Here is a 24,159-nt window from a genome sequence, read left to right as displayed (position 1 = left end):
GGCCTGCTCCTCATTGCAGTGCATGGGCTCCTCACTGCAGTGCATGGGCTCCTCATTGCAGTACATGAGCTGCTCCTCATTGCAGTGCATGGACTGCTCATCGCCGAGCATGGACAGTAGGACTCTCCGGCTCTGGTAGTTGCAGTGCATGGTCTCAGTTGCGGTGCCCAGGCTCAGTGATTGTGGCACATGGGCTGAGTTGCTCCATGGCATGTAGGATCTTCCCAGACCAAGGATTGAACCTGTGTCTCCTTCATTGGCAGGCAGATTCTTTACCACTGAACCATCAGGGAAGCCCCAAGGAGATATATATATATATATATATATATATATTTTCTTTTTTTTTTTTCCCCTAACTTTCTGAGTGTCTTTATCATTAAAGAATGTTGGCTATTGTCAAGTGCTTTTTCCATGTCTGTTGAGACTGTCACGTGGGTTTTGATCCTTTTACTAATATGGTGTGTTGCATTGATTGATTTTTGCTTGTTGTACTGACCTTGCATTCTGGGATAAATCCCACTAGGTCATGATGTATAATTCTTTTTATATGTCATCGTATTCAGTTTTCTAGTAGTCTGTTGAGGATTTTTGTGTCTTTATTCATAAGGAGTATCAATCTGCAGGTTTCTTGTAATGTCTTTGATTTTGGAGTGCAGATAATACTGGCCTCATTGATTTAGTTTGAAAGTGTTCTTTCTATTTTAGAATTCACCTATGAAGCCATTTGGGTGGGCCTGGTCTCTTCTTTGAGGTCAGTTTTCTTTTTTATTAAGTCTGTCTTTTTATGGATCTGTTCAGATTTTCTGTTTCTTCTTGAGGCAATTTTGGTAGTTTCTTTTATGTCTTTTCTTTGAATTTGTCCATTATATGTCAGTTCAGTCAATCAGTTGTGTCCAACTCTTTGCAACCTCATGGACTGCAGCATGCCAGGCTTCCCTGTCCATCACCAACTCCTGGAGTTTGCTCAAATTCATGTCCATTGAGTCGGTGATGCCATCCAACCATCTCATCCCCTGTCGTCCCCTTCTCCCGCCTTCAGCCTTTCCCAGCATCTGGATCTTTTCAAATGAATCAGTTCTCATCAGGTGGCCAAAGTATTGGAGTTTCAGCTCCAGCATTAGTCCTTCCAATGAGTATTCAGGACTGATTTCCTTTAGGATTGACTGGTTGAATCTCCTTGCAGTCCAAAAGACTCTCAGGAGTCTTCTCCAACACCACAGTTCAAAAGCTGGAGCCCATTTTACAGAGTGAAGTAAGACAGATAAAGAACATTACAGCATACTAACACATATATACGGAATTTAGAAAGATGGTAACGATGGCCCTATATGCAGGGCAGAAGAAGAGACGCAGAAGTACAGAACAGACTTTTGAACTCTGTGGGAGAAGGTGAGGGTGGGATGTTTCGAAAGAACAACATGTATATTATCTGTGGTGAAACAGACCACCAGCCCAGGTGGGAAGCATGAGTCAAGTGTTCGGGCCTGGTGGGCTGGGAAGACCCAGAGGAATCGGGTGGAGAGGGAGGTGGGATGGGGGACCAGGGTGGGGAATTCGTGTAACTCTATGGCTGATTCATATCAATGTATGACAAAACCCACTGAAAAATAAAAAATTAAAAAAAAAAAAAAAGCATCAATTCTTCGGTGCTCAGCTTTGTTTACATGTAGATCACCTAATTTGCTAACACAGTTGCTCCTAGTATTTCTTAATATGTTTTCTATTACTTTAAGAATGGCAGTAATGTTTTCTTTTCCAGTCCAGACTGGTGATTTGAATCATATCTCTTTTTATCTTGGATAGCCTAGCCAAAGATTCATCAATTTTGTTATCTTTTCAAAGAACTAATTCTGGTTCCTTGATTTCTTAGTATTATTTTTCTTGTCTCTGATTTACTTATCTCCATTATAATATTTATTATTTCCTTTCTTCCCCACGCTTTTGCTCTTTGTTTTCTAGTTTTGTAGAGTAGAATATTAGGTTATTGATTTTCAGATCTGTATTGAGGTGTTTATTAAAGCTCTGAATTTATCTCTATACATTGTTTTAGCTAGATGCCTTATATTTGGTTTATTATTTTTTCACTTACAGGTCAAAGTATTTTTTCCAGCAAATTCAGTTTACTGTCTAGAATCTTTTCATTTCATCTGATGGATTCACTTGCTAACAGCAAATTCAGTTTTGGTGTACTTGGGAATGCCTTAATTTTGCCTTAATTTTTGAAGGACAGTTTTGCTGGACATAGAATTCTTGGTTGCCAGGTGTATTCTTTACGCTTTTCGACTGTGTCATCTCAGTGACTTCTCGCCTCCCTGTTTTCTGATGACAAATTATATTTTTCTTTTTGAGGCTTTCTTGTTAACTGATGTATTGTTTCTCTCTTTGTATTCTCAAGATTCTTTTTGTAGTTGACTTTTGACAGTTTTGTTGTGAGGTGCTTAGATATGGGTCTGAGTGCGTTGCCATTTCCTTCTCCGGGATCCTCCCCGGCCAGGGACTGAACCCACGTCTCCTGTGCTGGCAGGTGGGTTCTTTACCACTGAGCCACCAGGGAAGCCCCAGTGAGTTTCTTAAATATATGGAGAAGTGTGTTTCATCAGATTTGGGAAGTTTTCAGCCATTATTTGTTGAAATTCTTGTGTTTCTTTTCTCTCCTTTGGGTTCTCCTGATATATATGTATTATTGCGTTTGAAGGTGACCCAGAAATGTTTGAGGTTCTGTTCATTTTTATTCATTATTTTTAAGTTTTGTTTGTCAGACTGGATAATTTCAACTAACCTATTTTTGAGTTTGCTTATTTGTATTTTATTTTTTAAAATTCTTTTGTTTTTGACTGCTGGCTCTTCATTGCTGCACGGGCTTTTCTCTAGTTGCAGCAGGTGGGAGCCACTCTAGTTGTGGTGCGTGGGCTTCATGTTGTGGTGGCTTCTCTTGTTGTAGAGCACAGACGGGGTGCACAGGCTTCAGTACTTGTGGGATGTGGGCGCTATACAAGCTCAGTAGTTGTGGCACACAGGCTTAGTTGCTCAACAGCATGTGGGATCTTCCCAGATCAGGGATCGAACCTGTGTCATTGGCAGGCAGATTCTTTATCACTGAGCTACCAAGGAAGCCCTGCTTAGTTTTAATTTTGCCATTTCACATATGCTGTTAAGCTTTTAGTGAGCTTTTCATTTTGTTTATTGTACTTTTAAACTTTTTTAAAATGTAAAGAAGTGAAAGTTGCTCAGTCATGTCCGACTCTTTGGGACCTCATGGACTGTAGCCTGCTAGACTTCTTTGTCCATGTAATTCTCCAGGCCAGAATACTGGAATAGGTAGCTATTCCCTTCTCCAAGGCATCTTCCCACCCCAGGGATCGAACCCAGGTCTCCTGCATTGCAGGCAGATTCTTTACCAACTGAGTCACTAGGGAAGCCACCGTACTATTGACATTCTCTCCTTGGTGAGATATCATTCTCACACTTTCCTTTAGCTCTTTAGACATGGTTTTCTCTATCTTTTGGAACATATTTAAAACTTGTGATAGTGTTTGATACTATCACGCTTGTCTGGTGTATCTAATGTTTGTGCTTTTTCAGGGACGGTTTCTACTGACTTCTCTTTAACATGGACCATACTTTCTTGTATCTTTGTGTCCTGTAATTTTTGTTGATAAGTTAACATTTTAAATAGTACAGCAACCCTGGAAACCAGTGTCTCCCTCTCCCCCATGATTTGTTGTTGCTTCTGTTTGTTACTGTTACTGTGTGATTCTTTAATGACTTTCCTGAACTACGTGCAGTCTGTTTTCTTCTATAATTATGACCACTGGATTCTCCACTCATTCAGCCTAATGGTCAGCTAATGATTGGATGGATACTTCTTTACAAGCCTGGACTCTGTAAGTCTCCTAGTCTTTACCAAGGGGCTCTGTGTGTGTGTTTGGGACATACTATCAGTATTCAGGAAACAGTTTACAGTACTTTTTTAGCCTTCATATCCTTCTTGTGTAGTCTCAAAATCAGCCAGAGGTGAAAGTTTAAATATTTTTCCAGTCTTTCCTTAACACACTTGTAGCTCAGGCACATGGCCTTCTATACTCCCTTTAATGTGTTGGTGTTCTTTAAAGTTCCCTATGGATAGGACATCCCCCGGCTTTTCCCTCTTAATTTATTTATTTATTTATTTATTTTGGTTGTTTGCCTCATCAGTGATTGCTGCCCCAGGCAGCTGTGGTGTTAAATAATTGCCACTGACTGTTTTTCACAAATGACTCCCAGAGAAAAACTGTTGCACTGGGTGAGTTCTGAATTAAGTTAAATAAAGACAAGCTTTGTGAGCTCCGTTTTCGAAGGAGCAGGTAGGTAAGTCAAATAGTGATGTTTCTCTGAGTGAAGCATTGAAAGAACTCTGATCTGTTCTGGCAGCTGCTTGTCACTGTGTTTGTTGGCTGTTGGTTTTTAAGGCTGCCATGGAGATGAGGATGGAGGATAGGAACACAGTAAGTTTGAAATGCCACAAAGCTTACTGTTTTTATTGAGATTCATCCATTTTTCATGAATAAATGTCTTTGTTGCAAGCCTTTGATTAATTTCTAGGTTTCCAAAAAAGTTTTGGTTTTTAGTGTTTACTTTTGCTTGTTTTTAATGGCAATCTTCAGAGTTCTTTATTCCACTAATTTGCTGATACTATCTACTTATAACCTGCTTTTTAAATTATAAATACTTAATGTTTCTTAGTTTTATTAAAATAATTCTTTTATGAATATTTTTAGTGACTGCCTATTCACTTGCATGTATGTACCATGATTCATTTAGTGTCTTACTGTGTAGTGGACTAGATAGTAGAAGTTAGGGAAGAAAAATAGGACTTGTATATCATGTAAGGGAACCTGGGCATTATCCTGTTTACAGTGGGAAGCTCTAAGTATTTTAAGTAGATGAGTGATACAGGTAGTTGGACTTAGGTTTGGGTAAATTATTGTGGTAGCAGTGTGTGGAGGATGGATAAAAAGTGGGCTTAGAATATTGTGAGAATAGGTAAGGAGGCTACTAGTAAAATTCAGGCAAGAGATCATGAAGTATCAAATGATAGCAGGCATCGAGAGAGAGAAATGCATTGCAGAGCTGCTTAGGTGAAAAAGGAGTGCTCATTGAGTAGTGGGGGTGGCGGGGTGGGGTGGAGGGAGCTGAAAAGAGGGGGATGAATCTGAATTGATTGTCAGGCTTAAGATTTAGATGATATTACCAAAGTAGTAAGGGAATGTTAACAATAAAGACCTTGGAGAAGATGAGAGGAAAGATGGTGGATTCACTTTGGGCCAAGTTGAGTTTGAACACCTGTGGAAGATGTAAGTGGATAGGTAATGTAAGCCCGAATCTCAGAAAAGAGCATGAAATAAATAGTAGCTGTGGATTGGTGGTGGTCAGTTGCTTCAGTGGTGTCCAACTCTGTGACCCCAGGGGCCATACCCATAACCCACCAGACTCCTCTGTCGATGGGATTTTCCCAGCAAGAATACTGGAGTGGGTTGGCATGCCCTCCTCCAGGGGATCCTCCCAACCCAGGGATTGAACCCACATCTCCCGCATTGCAGGCTGATTTCTTTACCTCCACCAAAGCCCAGGGATTAGGGAAGTATTTTTATGTAGATAGCGTTCAAGTTGTATCAGATAGAGGAGGAGGACATGTTCCTGGTAGACACCACAATTTAAAGAGAGTATACAGAAAGAAAAGTTCATAGTGAACATGGAAAAAGCTCGTGGCTGACATTATTTAATAGTTTTTCTGTATCCTCTTCCTTCAGCATTGACTTGTGTCAGTCCTAAACTTTAATGTCACAACTGTTTGTGTGTCTTGGGAGGTAGCATAGAGTAAGGCATACTTTATTCTTAGTTCAGTTTGGTTCTGTTAATTGCTGTTTGACCTAGTGTCTTGGTCTCTTTGAAACTTGGTTTTGACTTTATTTTTAACTTTTTAATAAAATGAAGAGGTAAAATAAAATTGCTAGGTCCCTATCTCCATGGGGATTAATGAAACTAAAAGTATCTAGCTCAGTCTTTAGAGAATGGCGGGTGTTCAGTAAATGATATTACCTTCTTTCCTCCCCATCTTCGCGTTGTATGAGAATTCCTGTGCTCCTTTGCTGTGTTATGAGGAAAGCAGTTGGTACCAATTTATACTAATGTTTGAATTGTACTTAACTCTTCACTCTGTGTGTTAGAGTGGTTTGGTATCACAAATAAATTTAATTAGTAAAATTTTAGGTATTCTGATGAAGTGAGTAGGTTATAATCAGCCAGTGTCAGGAGTTACTTTAAGATAGTATGCATGCAACTGCACTAAATCCTCTGAATTCTTGGTAATTTGCAGTGCCTGCCTGTCCTAAACTGCAAAGTTCCTATCTCATCCCTTGCTAGGCTGTGTAGCTTTCAAATAATTCTTTAAAAAGACTGTTCTTTCAGAATGAATTCAGTTAAAATTGGCCACATGTTTGTTTTGGCCTACCACTTCAAGTGTGGCTAATATGGTGGTGTTGATTGAGAGCTCAGAAGAGCTGGTTTGGAATTGTTTAATAGCTTTGTGTGGAGAATTTTAAAAATACATTTATGGAGAATGAGTAAGATCATGTTTGTGTAACTGTAAAAGTGCTATCTATGCAGATATAAACTATTAAGTAAGCGTAAGTGATTACAACTTGTTTGCCTTTCCTTATCTTTATGTTGCCATACTTAGCTTGTATGTTTGATAAAACAGAATTGACTTTGTTCTTAAATCAGACACTGTATCTTTGTTTATTAGGTTCTCTTTTTCACTGTATCTCCTCATTTCCTCTGTGCCTATGTGGAATCGTTGAAGACAAGAGAAAAAATTTTATTTTACTTTATAGATTTTAGTCTTAAAATTAAAGGGCTTATAAATATTTTCAGATCATCAGCTCAGTCGCTCAGTCGTGTCTGACTCTTTGCAAACCCATGGACTGCAGCTCGCCAGACTTTCCTGTCCATCACCAACTCCTGGAGCTTACCCAAACTTACGTCCATTGAGTCAGTGATGCCTTCCAACCATCTCATCCTCTGTCATCCCTTTCTCCTCCCAGCTTCAATCTTTCCTAACATCAGTCTTTTCGAACGAGTCAGTTCTTTACATCAGGTGGCCAAAGTATTGGAGTTTCAGCTTTAGCATCAGTCCTTGCAATGAATATTCAAGACTGATTTCCTTTAGGATGGAGTGGTTGGATCCCCTTGCAGTCCGGGACTCTCAAGAGTCTTCTCCAACACCACAGTTCAAAAGCATCAATTCTTCAGCACTCAGCTTTCTTTATAGTCCAACTCTCACATCCATACATGACTGACGCAGAAACCATAGCTTTGACTAGACAGACCTTTGTTGGCAAAGACATGTCTCAGCTTTTTAATGTGCTTTCAGATCATGATCACATATTAATGCTTCCTTCAGTGCTTTTTGTTCTTTCAGTTTATACATTTTAATCTTCCTGTCATATCAGGAGCTTTTCTGCAGTTATTTTGAAACATCAGTATGATAAAGAGATGAACTACATATCTTAAGCAATTTTGCTTGCTTTGAAATTTTAGCATGTTTTTAGTATGATTTGTATCTGCTTGCTTTTCATGGTAAAGGACTAATGAATAATAAGTATTTGAAAGATTAAAAAAGCAAACATCTTAAGTATTTATACAGGAGATAGGTTCCTAGTTTTTGTTTTGATGAGTTAAAACATTCGGGACAGTTAAGAGAGAGATTGACTTGCCTGCTTGCTACATTGTTAAATACAAGAGTGAGTTTGCCATTTTCATCTATGTTGATACTGATTCATTATATAAAAATGCAAATCAATTTTAGTAATTATTTTTTGAGTTATTTTTTTCTAGTTAAAATGACTTTCTGGTTAAAATGTTGGGACAGTAGACTATTTTTGAAAGCATCAAGAAAAAAGTGTTTTTTGGTTTTGTTTATATTGCCTTAAATTCCTTTATAAATGTGTTATGAGTGTTTTCCAAATTTGGGGGTTTTTTTTCTTAAGAATGCATTCACGGGGAGCTTCCAGGTGGCATAGTGGTAAAGAATCTGCTTACCAGTGCAAGAATGTATTTACATGTACTAAAACTTCTGTGGACACAGGAGCATAGGTTTAAGTGTTGAGGAAATACTCTGTGGATCAATCAATACATTTCCTAGGGTGATTCCAGAAACTTTATTTTTGAAGTTCCATTTCACCCACTCTCACTTCAAAAAGCATACTGCAATGAAACTAATGAAAATAGTGTTGAATATATATTAAATTAGGTTTTTTTTAAACAGCTTTATTGAGCTGTTTAAAATGTATGTTAGCTATATGTAACTAACATATAATAAACTGCATATATTTTAAGTGCACACTTTATATTTCTCGTGAGCAGCGTAGTTGAGTTTTGCTTTTTTATCCATCTGACAGTCTCTAACATTTTGAGGTTATCATTTTTATTTAATGTGATTATTTATATAGAGTCTGTCATCTGCTCTTTATCTTCTACTTACCCTCTTTGATTATTGTTTCTTTTTCTGCCTTTGTTTGGATTAATCAAGTAGTTTTGTGATTTTTGTATTCTTTTTTTTTTTGGCTTATTACCCGTACATTTTTATTTTAGTAGTTGCTTTAATTTTTATAGTAGTTGTTTAGTCACTAAGTCATGTCTGACTCTTTTATGACCCCATGGACTGTAGCCCACCAGACTTCTGAATCCATGGGATTTCTTAGGTAAGAATACTGGAGTGGGTTGCCATTTCCTTCTCTGGGGAATCTTCCCAACGCAGAGATCGAACCCGCATCTCCTGCATTGCAGGTGACAGTTCTTTACCACTGAACCACCTGGGGCAGCCCAATGTTTATAGTACCTGTATGTACACATCTCTTAACATTTCACCTTAGACGTTGTAATTTTGATTGATACCTAGAGGCTCGATTTGAGTAGTTCTTTTTATACAGCTTCCATTCCCAACTTTTTGGATATGTGGAATATGGTTAGAATAACTGTCTATGTCCTTCTCTGCCTGCCTAACATCTGTGTTAAAATCTGGTTTAAATCTGATTTGATGATTATTTTCTTCATTATGATTTAGGTTTTCCTGCTTCTCTGCATGCCTGGTAGTCTTCAATTAAATACCAGACAAGATGGATTTATTTCATCCTGGATATTTGTATACCTATAAAACTGAGCTCTGTTCAATCTGATCTGTTTGCATCTTGCTTTTATGACATGTTAGGTGACTCTGGAGTAGTGTTCATTCTAGGGCTAATTGCTGCATCAATTGTGAGTTTTCCTAGTTTGGCTTGTGGGAATTAGGTACTCTTCCTGGCCTATATGAGTACTTGGGACTCTTACCTCTAGTCCTCTCCAGCACTTTCCTCCTTTTATATGGGGGGTTAACTTTAGTTATTAATTCTAAATTTTATTTAATTTTGGTCAGAGAGCATGTGTTAGTCGGTCGTGTCTGACTTTCTACAACCCCATGAACTGTAGCCCACCAGGCTCCTCTGTCCTTGTGATTCTCCAGGCAAGAAGACGAGTGGGTTGCCATTCTCTTCTCCAGGGCATCTTCCTGACCCAGGGATTGAATCCGGGTCTCCTCCATTGCAGGCAGAATCTTTACCTCTGAGCCACCAGGAAAGCCCAGAGAGCATGCTATGTGCTGTTTTTCTTGGTTCTTTTTCTCTTTAGTTTGTGTCCTTACTAGTTCAGTTTTACATGAAAAGATTTATACTGTGTTGAATTCAGAGTTTGAAGGGTAAAGTGCTAATTGTGTTGTTCAAATCTTACACATAGTTACTAGCCTTACCTTTGCTAAATATTGAGATAGATGTGTTAAAATCTACCATACTTTTAAAAAATTTATCTATTTTTTAATCCAAGGATAATTGCTCTGTAGTACTGTGTTGGTTGCTACCAAACATCAGCATGAATCAGCCACAGGTGTGCACCTGTCCTCTCCCTCTTGGACCTCCCTCCACATCCCACTCCTCGGGGTTGTTACAGGGTCCTGGTTTGAGTTCCCTGAGTCATTCAGCAAATTCCCATTGGCTATCTGTTTTTGGTCTGGTAATGTGTGTTACCATGTCACTTTCTCCATATTTCCCACCCTCTCCAAAATCTACCACACTTTAAGTGACTTTGCTTTTCCTTAGATAGCTGTTGGTTTTTGCTTTTTATATTTTATAACTCTTCATGCATAACTGAAATTAAGGCTTCCTGGTAGGTGGAGCTTTTTGTCAAAATACATTCAAGTTCAGTTCAGTCGCTCAGTCGTGTCTGACTCTTTGCGACCCCATGGACTGCAACACGCCAGGCCTCCCTCTCATCAGCAACTCCTGGAGTTTACTCACACTCATGTCCATTGAATCAGTGATGCCATCCAACCATCTCATCCTCCGTCGTCCCCTTCTCCTCCCGCCTTTAATCTTTCCCAGCATCAGGGTCTTTTCAGATGAGTCAGTTCTTCGCATCAGGTGGTCAAAGGATTGGAGTTTCAGCTCAACATCAGTCCTTCCAATGAATATTTAGGACTGATTTCCTTTAGGATGGACTGATTTAGGATCTCCTTGCTGTCCAAAGGACTCTCACGAGTCTTCTTCAACACCACAGCTCAGAAGCATCAATTCTTCAGCACTCAGCTTTCTTTATAGTCCAACTCTCACATCCATACATGACTACTGGAAAAACCATAGCTTTGACTACATGAACCTTTGTTAGTAAAGTAATGTCTCTGCTTTTTAATATGCTGTCTAGGTTGGTCATAACTTTACTTCCAAGGAGTAAGCGTTTTTTAGTTTCATGGCTGCAGTCACCATCTGCAGTGATTTTGGAGCCCCAAAAAATAGTCTCTCACTGTTTCGGGTGTTTCCCCATCTATTTGCCCTGAAATGATGGGACCAGATGCCATGATCTTAGTTTTCTGAATGCTTAGTTTTAAGCCAATTTTTTCACTCTCCTCTTTCACATTCATCAAGAGGTTATTTGGTTCCTCTTCACTTTCTGCCATAAGGGTGGTGTCATCTGCATATCTGAGGTTATTGGTATTTCTCCCAGCAATCCTGATTCCAGCTTGTGCTTCATCCAATCCAGCATTTCTCATGATGTACTCTGCATGTAAGTTAAATGAGCAGGGGGACAATACACAACCCTGATGTACTTCTTTTCCTGTTTGGAACCAGTCTGTTGTTCCAAGTCCAGTTCTAACTGTTGCTTCTTGACCTGCCTCTCAGGAGGCAGGTCAGGTAGTCTGATATTCCTGTCTCTCTACCACAGTTTGTGGTGATCCACACAGTCAGAGGCTTTGGCGTAGCCATAAAAGGAGAAATAGATGTTTTTCTGGATCTCTCTTGCTTTTTCGATCATGCAGTGGATGTTGGCAATTTGATCCCTGGTTCCTCTGCCTTTTCTAAATCCAGCTTGAACGTCTGGAGGTTCACCGTTCATGTACTGTTGAAGCCTGGCTTGGAGAATTTTGAATATTACTTTGTTAGTGTTTGGGGTGAGTGCAATTGTGCAGTAGTTTGAACGTTCTTTGGCATTGCTTGTCTTTGGGATTAGAATGAAAACCGACCTTTCGCAATCCTGTGGCCACTGCTGAGTTTTCCGTTTGCTGGCATATTGAGTGCAGCGCTTTCATAGCAGCATCTTTTAGGATTTGAAATAGCTCAACTGGAATTCCATCACCTCCACTAGCTTTGTTCACAGTGATGCTTCCTAAGGCCCATTTGACTTTGCATTCCAGAATGTCTGGCTTTCGGTGAGTGATCTCACCATCGTGGTTATCTGGGTCATGAAGATATTTTTTGTACCGTTCTTCTGTGTATTCTTGCCATCTCTTCTTAATATCTTCTGCTTCTGTTAGGTCTATACCATTTCTGTCCTTTATTGAGCCCATCTTTGTATGAAATGTTCCCTTGGTATCTCTAATTTTCTTGAAGAGATCTCTAGTCTTTCCCATTCTGTTGTTTTCCTCTATTTCTTTGCATTGATCACTGAGGAAACCTTTCTTATCTTTCCTTGCTATTCTTTGGAACTCTTGTATTCAGATGGGTATATCTTTCCTTTTCTCCTTTGCCTTTAGCTTTTCTTCTTTTCTCAGCTATTTGTAAGGCCTCCTCAGACAACCATTTTGCCTCTTTGAATTTCTTTTTCTTGAGGATGGTCTTGATCACCGCCTCCTGTACAATGTCACGAACCTCTGTCCTTCAGGCTCTCTGCTGCTGTCCATGGGGTGGCAAAGAGTTGGACATGACTGAGTGACTGAACTGATCCAGCTTTGGGGTCTACGGGCTCTATGGTAGGGTTAATGGTGAACTCCAAGAGCATTTACACTAAGGGGGCCCTTACCAGCCTGATCCTGCCAGTGCCCCTGTCCCCATGCCGACCCATGCCTCCACAGGCAGCCCTCCTACACTAGCAGGTAATTTTGGTTCAGTCTCCTCTGGGGTCACTGCTTCTTTCCTCTGGGTCTTGTTATGTGCAAAATTTTGTTTGTGTTCTCCAAGACTGGAGTCTCCCTTTTCTCCAGGCCCCTGGAAGGCCTGTAATCAAATCCCGCTGGCCCTCAAGGTCAGATTGCATGGGGATTCCCAGTCACTTTATCAGATCCCCAATCGCTTCTCGGCCTTTTGGCTAAGATCAAATGTATCAGATCCCCAGGCTGCGAAGCCTGGGGTGAGGTTCAGAACCTTCGAAACAGAGGGAGAACTTCTTTGGTAGTATTGTTCTCCAGTTTGTGGGTCACCCACCCTGCGGTTACTGGATTTCATTTTATCATGATTGTGCCGCTCTACCATCTTGCTACAAATCTCTTCTTTGTCTTTGGACGTGGGGTACCTTTTTTGGTGGGTTCCGGCGCCCTCCTGTCCATGGTTGTTCAACAGCTAGTTGCAGTTTTGGTGCTCTTGCAGGAGGAAATGAGCACACATTCTCCTACTCTACCATCTTCTCTCATCATCTTTTTATAATATTTTCATCTTGTTGTTATTCTGTGTTACAACATTTTGAATAAGAGCACCAGACTCTCTTCCAAATATTTGTTTCTTTCTTTTCTCCTTTCTTTTCTTCCTCCATTTTCTCAGTTTCTTCTCACTTCTCATATATCTGCCTCGTTTTAGAACTTCATAATGTATTATTTATAGTTTTCCAGCCTGTTTGTGTAGTTTTACCTCCCTCCTCCTCTTTTCTCTTTTCCTTCTGCTTTTCTCCTTATTTGTGCTTAACTCCATATCGTTTGCATCTTTTTTTTGTTGTTGTTGTTATTTTATTTATTTATTTATTTATTTATTTTTTTTTTTAATTTTTTTATTTTTCAGTGGGTTTTGTTATACATTGATGTGAATCAGCCATAGAGTTACACGAATTCCCCATCCCGGTCTCCCATCCCACCCCCCTTTCCACCCGATTCCTCTGGATCTTCCCAGCCCAACAGGCCCGAGCACTTGATACATGCTGTTCTTTCGAAACTTCCCACCCTCCCCTTCTCCCACAGAGTTCAAAAGTCTGTTCTGTACTTCTGCGTCTCTTCTTCTGCCCTGCATATAGGGCCATTGTTACCATCTTTCTAAATTCCGTATATATGTGTTAGTATACTGTAATGTTCTTTATCTTTCTGGCTCACCTCACTCTGTATAATGGGCTCCAGTTTCATCCATCTCATTAGGACTGATTCAAATGAATTCTTTTTAACGGCTGAGTAATATTCCATGGTGTATATGTACCATAGCTTCCTTATCCATTCATCGTTTGCATCTTAATACTATATTTTTGTGTTTCTTTCCCCTTACCTTTCTCCCTTCTCTTCATCCTTCCTTCCAATCTCCTTCCCTCCATATTTCCCCGTCAACCCCTTCCTGCCTTTCACCATTCCACATTCTTACCATCTTCCTCTCCCCTCTTAGCCCTTTTCCAACATCCCACTTCCTCCTTTCCTACTTACTCTCTTTTCTTCATTTCCACTCCTTCTCCCCTCTCTTGTTTTGAGCTTGTATTTATTTTTAACCAGCATTTCTGTATCTCTGTAATTGGAGAGGTTTTTGGTGTGTTATTCACCATATTGTTGCATCAGTCCTCACTATTATTGGTTATTTTAAGGAAATAATTTGCATTCTTTGTTACTTTATTATTAGAACCAGATTCCTTGTGGTACATTTCATAGTTTAGTGTATTACAATGCCATCATTTGAGAAGAAGTTCCAAATAGTAATTTTTGTTTTTTAACAAATAAGGAGGAAGAATGATAATATTGCAAAATTTGTTGAATTTTTGGTGTTCCAACTTGGGTTATGTGATAACTTTTATAAGGGAGGTATTTAGTGCAGGTGTTTGAAATTTAAGCTCAGGAACACTGGCTTCTAAACTGTGTAATTTTTAATTATGTATGTTACAGAGCTTAAATGTCTTCAAAATATGTAGTAGGAAATAGATATGTTAACCTTATTCATAAAAAAATCTTAGAGACATCTGAAATTTTATTTGTGAAAACTCAGTGAGGTCTGGAACTGTTTTGCCACTTAAAATTAGTATTCCCAAAGATCTTCAAAGCATTCCTAAGCCTGAGTCAGTTTTTTACAATCTCAGAAACTTCAATCTTAATTTATGGCTGAAATGTTTATTTGATTCCTTTAAGGAAACTCTAGTTCACAAACAAATCAAATAGAAGTGTTTCTAAAATTGGGGAAATTTTTGAATGTTTGAGCTATTAGGTTCCAGCCATCAGTTTAGCACTATGCAGAGCACTCCCTCAGATTAAAATTTTGAAAAAAATATCAAAGGTTAAAGAAGTTAAGGCATGCTTCCTATCCCCCTAGAGCATCCAGTATCTATAAGAGAATAATATAATTGGCACTCCATCTTGGAGTGGTGGGTCTGCATCGTCAAATTCAACCTACCGTGGATCCAAAATATTTAGAAAAAATTCTAGAAAGTTCCAGAAATCAAAACTTGAATTCACTGCACCCAGTCAGCCATTTATATAGCATTTATATCATGTTAGATTTTAAAAGTAATCTACAGATGATGTAAAGTGTGTGGGCGGATGTGCATAAGTTAGATGCAGATATTGTGTCGTTTTATGTAAGGGACTGACTTGAGTGTGCTTGAATTTTGGCATCTGATGGGTTCCTGGAACCGTCACCTGCTGATACAGAGGGACAGTTACACCAGCTAATGTGACATAATTAGGAGCCATATTGACTGAAATTAATGGAGGCATTCACAGAGAAAAAAACAATACCCATAATGGGTTATGGGCATTTGCTGGGGGAAAGGTATTGGGTAGATGTTTTTTCCATAATCTTTCTTCCTACTTTTCTTTTCTTTTTTATATTTTCCTTTCTCTTGTATTATTATTTTATAGAGTTGTTTTTAAATTAGTGAAGCCTTCTTTTATATTATTCTTTTATATCTACTTATCCTTTTATATCCACTTTTTTGTGTGTTTCTTCTATTTTCCCCCCACCATGTAAATTTTGTGAATTGATGAGCAAAAGTATTTTATAAGAATTTTTATTTGCTAACTAATCATTATAAATAGATACAGATTTTAAAAACAAATTTCTTAATTTCGATCCAGTACTTTTTATTAGTAAGTATATAGTTTCCAGGCTTTGTTTAACCTGGTGTATGGGAAGGAAATAGAAAGAGACTGTCTTGGCTCCTAAATTATGTTGCAAAATCTTGAGTTGATTCATGTTTGCTTCTGTTACGTTTTGATTTTTTTGTTTGTTTTGCTTTTTTTTTTGTTCTCATTTTCTTTTTTCCCTGGGGACATTTGTTTTGTTAGAAACATTAGTTTCAGGAAATTGAGTGACAATTATAGCAGTTTATTTATTCTGATTTCATAGTTCTTTGTTATTTCAAACTACTCTATGGGGAAAATAGAGTACTTTTCCTGTTTATTTTAGTGTATGTGTTTTATTTTGGTATTCTTTAAAATATGTTTAACTAGTATTCAGTGACTATTACTCTTACCTTTGTTCTTTTCTTATTTTCCTTATAAATGTGTTAACACTGGGGGTGAACAGCACAGAGGCTAAGAGCGTAAGCCCGAAGCCCAGGCTGTGTGTGCTGTGCGTAGTCACTCACTCGTGTCTCACTCTCTGAGACCCCGTGGACTACCCGCCAGGCTCCTCTGCCCATGGGATTCTCGGGCAATGATACTAGAGTGGGTTGCCATGCCCTCCTCCAGGGCATCTTCCCAAACCAGGGGTCGAACCCAGGTTGCCCACATCGCAGGTGAGTTCTTTAGTCTGAGCCACCAGGGAAGCCCAGTCCAGGTGTGTTGAGTTTAAATCTATGATTTTCTTTCTTACTAACTAAATTACTTAAACTCTCTCTGTCTGTTTCCTCATCTTTAGTCAGGATAATAATAGTACTTATTTTATAGTGCTGTTCTGAGGAATATAGGAATTAATTTCTATAAAGAACTTAGAAGAGCGTCTGGCATATGGGAAATATGGTTTATGTTAGCTGTTACCCCCTTTCCCCCGGTTCTCTGAAGAGGCACACAGGTACTATTACAGGTAGGAATAGAACCTGGGTGTTCTTATTCCAGTCAAGATGAGGCAATGCTATTTTGCTTGTCAGTAGGTTATGCAGTATTTTCCAAGATAAAAATTTCCGAGCTACAAAGTGAATACAGTAAAATTAAAATTATTTATAATAAAACACATTTGCATGTTCAGCACTGTGCTTAGATTTTGGAAGTACTAAGGTAGACATACTTTCTGTCCTAAAGAAGCTATAGACTAGTCCTGGAAAAGAGACAAGGAAATACTTGAGACATAATTACTTTCATGAGAGAGAATTATAGAAAACAAAAGGAAATAGAGAGGAGAGGGCATCCATCCCTTCCTTTGGGAGGGTGAAGCAAAAGGGAAATGGTCTTGGAAAACTCCATAGATGAGGTATCATTCAGGAGTTATTATGAATATTTATAGGATAAGATAATACACAGAGAGTTTAAAGTGTTATGTATTTGTTGTTAATATTTAATTTTATGCTGAAATCTTCTATTCAGCCTTAAAGCATTCCAAGAAATTAATTGATTCTTACCTTTTTTTTTTTTTTTTTTTTTTTTTTATTTTTTTTAAATATTATTTTATTAGTTGGAGGCCAATCACTTTACAACATTTCAGTGGGTTTTATCATACATTGACATGAATCAGCCATATAGTTACACGTATTCCCCATCCCGATCCCCCCTCCCACCTCCCTCCCCACCCGACTCCTCAGGGTCCTCCCAGTGCACCAGGCAAGAGCACCTGATTCATGCATCCCGCCAGGGCTGGTGGTCCGTTTCACCATAGATAGTATACATGCTGTTCTTTCAAAACATCCCACCCTCACGTTCTCCCCCAGAGTTCAAAAGTCTGTTCTGTACTTCTGTGTCTCTTTTTCTGTTTAGCATATAGGGTTATCGCCACCATCTATCTAAATTCCGTATATATGTGTTAGTATACTGTAATGTTCTTTATCTTTCTGGCTTACTTCACTCTGTATAATGGGCTCCAGTTTCATCCATCTCATTAGAACTGATTCAAATCGGAACCTTCTCCAGAATAGATCACATCCTGGGCCATAAATCTGGTCTCGGAAAATTCAAAAAAATTGAAATCATTCCAGTCATCTTTTCTGACCACAGTGCAGTAAGATTAGATCTCAATTACAGGAAAAAAATTGTTAAAAATTCTAACATATGGAGGCTAAATAACACGCTTCTGATTCTTACCTTTAACTTGAGTTTACCAACAAGTAGTAGTTTATCCTATATTTTACTCCCAGGGTGTAAAAAAAAAAAATTTTTTTTCCAGTTGCTTTTTTCAAATTTGTTGATTATAGAAGAGACACATGCTTTTTGTAAATGAATTTGAATAGTTGGAAGTATATAAAAGTTATTAATCCCTCCCCCTCTCCCCAACTTTCTCACTCCCTCTGAAAACAAACAATAAAATGCATAAGTAAAGAATCTGCCTGCAATGCAGGAGAGCCTGGTTTGAATCCTGGTGGGGAATATCCCCTGGAGAAGAGAGAGGCTACCCACTCCATTATTCTTGGGCTTCCCTGGTGGCTCAGACGGTAAAGAATCTGCCTGCAATGTGGGAGACCTGGGTTTGATCCCTGAGTTGGGAAGATCCCCTGGAGGAGGGCATGGCAACCCACTCCAATATTCTTGCTTGAAGAATCCCCATGGACAGAGAAGCCTGGTGGGTTGCAGTCCATGAGGTCGCAAAGCATTCGACAAGACAGAGCAACTAAGCCCAAGCACCTGTATACTTGTGTAAATATCTTGCTTTAAATGATAACTGCCATTTCCTTAGTTTGCACTTAAGACATTTCATGACATAACAAAGCTACTTTTTCCATTTTATTTTTATCAAAATGCTCAAAGCTAGCCAAAATGAATGATTTTTGTACATTTTATCCTGTTTTCCTCACTTCATGTTTTTGTTTATGCCAAGAATGTCTGTTTTGTTCAAAACCACTACATCATATCCAAATTACTTCCTGTCCGTAAAGGTCTTTTCAGATAATACGTTCTCTGTCAAAGCTTTTCTTTCCCCACCTTCACTCCTTCCTGTGTTTTGAAAGTAATTTTGTGTTAATACCCAACACTTGCTGCTGTGGATGCAGTTAAATGTTTGGTTTTCTGTGCTTTGGACTACACTGAGAGTTCTTGTAGCAGTATTTTATGAGTTTTGTAATACTTAAATGCCTATTTGTAAAGCCTGTTGTTAGATATTTAAAATAAATGTATTTTAGTCATGTTTTATTATTCTTGGAAGTACTGATTTTTAACTGTCTTGGGGAGAAGTTACAAAATGTGAGCTGTGAATTGAAAATAAAACTTCTTTTTTTAGTTTGGTTAATGATTTTGGATGAGTGTTTCTGAGACATTGTTGTCTTCAAAGATTATGATAACCTGATTTGGCCAGTTTTTAAAATTAAAACTAAAATCTTTAAAAACTAAAGTTGTGAGAATAAGGTATAAATAAATCTCTCAAATATTTTAATAGAAGTTTAAGAGCAGTTTTTTGACATTTTTGAAGGAAACTTGCTGAATGTGATATAAATAGTAATCACTAAAAACTGTTTCATTTGTTTTTCAGAGAATGCAGAATCCATTGATCTTAAACAGTTTTTTGACCAACATTTTTCACATATATATTATGTGTTTTTTGAGAATTTTGTTACTATTGAAGCTAGTCTTAAACAGAAAGGTAAGATGTTAAAATCAATCCTGGCTTACGGTGATGTTTCAAATAATTGTCTTAAACATTCACTTAGAATAGACTCTTGCACATTGGAATTTTAGTATTATTTCACTTCTCCTCTCAAATGGCTTGTAGACACCCTGCTCACACTGTGGGTTAGCAGTAGTAACAATACCCATATTATTTTGAGAAGGCTTAGAAGATTGCCTTTTCTCTGGCCAGATTTCCCTGTTTGCTCACCTTTGCTCTGCCCTAGTGCCATCTGTCAGGTTTGAGCAGTCATTTTCATAATTTCATTTTTAAGAGTTCACTTAAGACTTTGCCACAATATATTATGATTTATTTTTTAGACATAAATATGTAGAACCTAAATTTAATTGTCTAGAAAGAGTAGAGTTGTTATGATATTGTTTACACATTGAACAGAATACAGTTTAAATATTTTATTAAAGAATCACTGAGAAAAAACTGTGCCTGAAATATTTTAAGCTTTTTAAGTGGTTGTTGACATTGAGGACAAAATGACAATGTTTAAATATTTTTCTGTAAAAATGTTTTAGGTCACAAGTCTCAAAGGGAGGAATTGGATGCTATACTTTTTATTTTTGAGGTACGTACCTACCCATGTAACTTTTTCCCCAAAATTAATTTTTGGAACATATTGAATATTAACAAGCACTGTGAATCTGCCATGCTTTTAAAAAACTGAATTCTATTGTTTAACCTAAAAAAAACACCTATCTTAATTATTTTTTGAGGTACATTTTAGGTACAGATAGAATTAATGGTTTTATGCATTTGAAGCCACAACTGTACAATATTTACAGTATTTACAAGCAATGAAAATTTTAATTTGTGGGATGCTTACACAAATGGAGAATTTTTTTAAGAAATTCTAAAACATTCTTACTTGAGAGGGTAAATTCATGGAACTATTATATACCTAAGGAGTTCATAGTTTCTGCTTTAACTGCTTTTCATTGAAAACTTGTATAGAATAGTTTTAAACATTTTATACATTGTTGTTCTACCACATTACTTTTTATTGGGGCAGGACAAGTTTTTATTGCTAAATAAGCAGAAGGAAATAACAACATATGATACTCTGTTAAAATTTCTATTTTTAGCACAGTGATAAAAATGAGGGACACATATGCTTCTCAGATAACTCCTTACTCTTCATTCTGACTTTCAAATCAAATAGTGATAGGAGTATTCCAGTCTTTATTGAGAATTTTAGTGATCAGGAAACAGCCAGGATTAGACCCTGTGTTTTGAAAGGCATAAAGAATTTAGAAATCAGTTTCTAAAGATGGAACTATTACTGCTAATTAAAGATAAAATTCACTGTCTTGTATATTGACTATTTTGGTATGGTTTAGAAGAATTTAAAGAATTTGATCTCTCTCAGTTGCTGAGTTAGTCACAGCTTAAAAAAAGAAAGTTTTTTGTTTTTTTTTAAGCATTCCAAAAGAAGTAACTGGTTTGGTACCTGTTCTGCAGTTAATTTTCGTTAGTCATTAACCCTGAGGAATTTGCTCATATTTACCTCCCAAAGTGTTTACATGAATAGTTTATAGGGGAAATATTAAAGCATGGATATTTTGAGAAAGAATAAAAAAGTATGTACAGAGAAAAGATAATAATTCCTGGAAAGTATTCCTTCATACATTTGTGAAACTATATTTAGGAAATTGAGATCATTGACTAGTTAATAGAAGCTCTTTTAGGGTATTCCTTCTATTAAGACATAATACCTATTTTTCTGTATATAATATATACTGGTCATTTGTTACTCTTTGAACTGAAATGTTTGTCTGTAATCTATCACTAAATTTCATTAGGAAAAGTAGTGTTAAATGTAGGGTTTTTATCTTTTGGAAAAAGTACTTAACCTGTGTGCTGTTTTTGTATGTATGATGGTAATAATATCTGACTTCCACCTTTAGAGACTAATGATTTAAAAGATCAAGAACTTATCTAAATAAACTGACTTCCTTTTTCTGGAATAAAATGCATCTTTGTGGAATGTTAGTATGACACAGATTGATATCCTGTTTTCTTCTGTGTAGTTAGGAGTATACATAATTTCTTTCATCTTTATATTACTGAATAAAAAGATGATAAAGTGTAATTTAATAGTGATAATGTAGAAGTACTTTAAGTAGTTCACAGACTTGTCTTTTTAGTTTTCTATAATTTTATCTCTTTCCATACTGCAATAAATATAATTATACAGCTGCTGGCTAAGTATGGGAGAAATGTAGGAGGGCAAGGCTGAAGAATTTTCTGTATCTTATGTGGGAATAGCACCTGTCTGTGAAGAACTTTGTGATTTCCTCTTCATCCTCTTATATGAGAAGGACTAGAGACGATTATCAAAAGGAAGATAGAGAAGTGTAAAAACAGGCATACCATTCTTTGAACAGAATAGTATGAAAGCACAAATTCTGGAAATAGGAATATGGAAGCTGGAATCTGTTTTTCCACTTTCTAACCTAAGCACATTTCTTAACCTGTTATGGCAAATGAGCTCACTCCTTTTAGGATGGTTTTGAGGATTAATGAAATATCCTTTATATAAAGTGTCTATTATTTGGCCCTTATGAACATTCAATTAATGGTGACTCTAAGTAGTAATAAAATAGAGCAGCAATAACAACAAATACCATTCAGCAAGCAGATAGATGAGTATTGAGAACAGCATAGTTCAACAGCATAATAAGGCAGCTATTGAACTAGAATAATTCATACAGGTGCAATATGTAAAGGAAAATAAAGACAAAATTTTGAAGATATTATATGTAAGAAATATTCTAAACTTGTAGAAGTATGTATGGGTTAGCTTAACCATAGGGCTCCTGAATTAAAATTTTTTCTTCTCATACCTATAGCCATTATAATATATAAGTATCTTTGGGTTCATGTGATTAATTTAGTACAAGTATTTGATAGGATTTTTGTGAAGGCAAAATATTTCCCCTCTTAGGTTTATCAAAATAGGAGAAAGAAAAAAACTACTTGAAGAGAATAGATCACAGATATTAGTATCTAAAAGAATTTAAAACAGATCAGTAGTTTCCACAAAGTCTAAGAATAGAAAACAAGCCTTAAAAAGTATAGTATTTATTCACTGAAGAGAAATATAATTTTTACATCATTGTAAAAGGTAAATTTCATCAGTTTCCTGTTCCAAGACTTAGTATAGCTTGTCTTCTGGAGTTTTGGATACTGACCAGTATGCTAGTGCTGAAGTAGTGCCACTAGCATCAGACTAGCTCAAAGATGATTTTGTATTTGTAATACTGTTCTGTGTAAGAAACTTTTAAAGGCTTTGTGTAATTCTTTAATTTTTCACATTGTTCAAGATGTGAACTTGTTACGTGCTTTTCATACTTTTCTTTGTTTTATTCATATTGATTTTTAGAAAATTTTACAACTTCTTCCAGAAAGAATTCATCAGCGATGGCAGTTTCATAGTATTGGTAAGTAATATAAATACTCTTTCACATTTGAAATAAATGATAATATTTGAACATATTTTGTAATGAGTTGGTTATTATTTGAAATGAGTTCATAGTTTATACTTTAGTAAAAATAAATAAAGAATACAGAATTAAACTTACTGGGAATATAAGATAAAAATATACATGAAGCCATGTTAAATTTCATAGTGGCATGTTAAATTTCTTTGATCCACCTGTTAACTTACTCTGAATATGTTAGCAATGATGATAAACTATAAAGCCTAAAAATAAAAGTAGACTCTGCATCAAAGTCATGTTAAATTTCATAGTGGCATGTTAAATTTCTTTGATCCACCTGTTAACTTACTCTGAATATGTTAGCAATGATGATAAACTATAAAGCCTAAAAATAAAAGTAGACTCTGCATCAAAGTAAATATTCTGTAATCAGAAATTGAAGAGAAAATGCAAAGTGCCAAGTAGAATAAGAGCCATGGGTTCCAGCTTTCAAAGCAAGCAGTGTAGGTTGGCAGTTTGCTCCATTAAAAAAAAAAAGGGGGAGGGAACCTGGGGTTTAGCTTACTGCTTGAAGAGCCAAAGTAGAACTTCCAAGATCAAGAAATGAAGCTGAAAAGGAAAAGGGGAAAGGAAAAAAATGCAGCCCTGCTGTGGATAACTGTGAAAGACCAAGTAGGCAGGAGGTCACAGGCCACTCTTACAAGGAGTTAAGCCAGGATGCTGGCTGGCTTGGAGTCTGGTTCTTTAACAATCATCGCATTGCCGCAGGACTCTCTGATTCTCATTCTAAACCTTTTTTCTCTCTTGGATGAAAAAGGAATCTGCAGGTAGGCAATTTCTGACTTTGGTTCAGTGTCTCAATGAGAACAAAGGTGATTGCTAGTGATTCTTGTGACCTTTCTCTTGTGGTGAATACACAGCCAGCCACCATATCTACATTGTTGAGGTAGAATGTTATAGGCCTTATATTCATTTGTAAAAATTGTATTTTTCTCTTAAAAAAGAGTCATAGATTTATTTAGGCCCTACAATTCTTAATCAGTTATATCAAATAAAATCTCTGAAGCTTTGAAACTATAAGTCATCCCAATTAGCAGTTCTGGAAACAAAAGAAACTACATATAGGATGGATATTGATGTAGAGGCTAAAAAAGACAAAATTTTAAATAATAAAGCCTTTTGAGAATAAACTTTCTTGATAAAGCTCAAGACTAAAAATGATATGTCCTTAGTATATAAAGAACTCTGGCATCTCAGTAAGACAGATAAGTTTTTTAAATATGCAAAATGTTTGCATAGATAATACACCAAAGAAGACATATGAATTGCTAATAAGCATGATAAGGTGCTCAGTAGAATAGTGTAATCCTGTTTTTTATTTTGTAATCATTAAAATGTTCTTGGTTATCTGTGAAGAAACTTCTCTAGACATCTGAATTTCTAAAGTT

General features: G+C 37.0%; 1 protein-coding gene across 3 annotated transcripts in view; it reads left to right on the top strand.

Moving 5' to 3' along the window:
• Positions 1 to 24,159, top strand: part of RALGAPA1 (Ral GTPase activating protein catalytic subunit alpha 1) — a 200,159-nt gene that overhangs the window by 18,223 nt on the left and 157,777 nt on the right. For all 3 annotated transcript variants that reach the window (XM_065906823.1, XM_065906825.1, XM_065906824.1), the window contains exons 2-4: positions 19,122 to 19,232; positions 19,787 to 19,836; positions 22,654 to 22,711. In XM_065906823.1, coding sequence (XP_065762895.1) covers positions 19,122 to 19,232; positions 19,787 to 19,836; positions 22,654 to 22,711 — 219 coding nt within the window. The remainder of the gene's footprint in view (positions 1 to 19,121; positions 19,233 to 19,786; positions 19,837 to 22,653; positions 22,712 to 24,159) is intronic.

The sequence above is a fragment of the Muntiacus reevesi genome, chromosome 15, assembly GCF_963930625.1.
Source record: "Muntiacus reevesi chromosome 15, mMunRee1.1, whole genome shotgun sequence".
NCBI lineage: Eukaryota > Metazoa > Chordata > Mammalia > Artiodactyla > Cervidae > Muntiacus > Muntiacus reevesi.
Note: the sequence above shows the minus strand (reverse complement) of the source record. Positions and strands in the feature narration are given on the sequence as shown.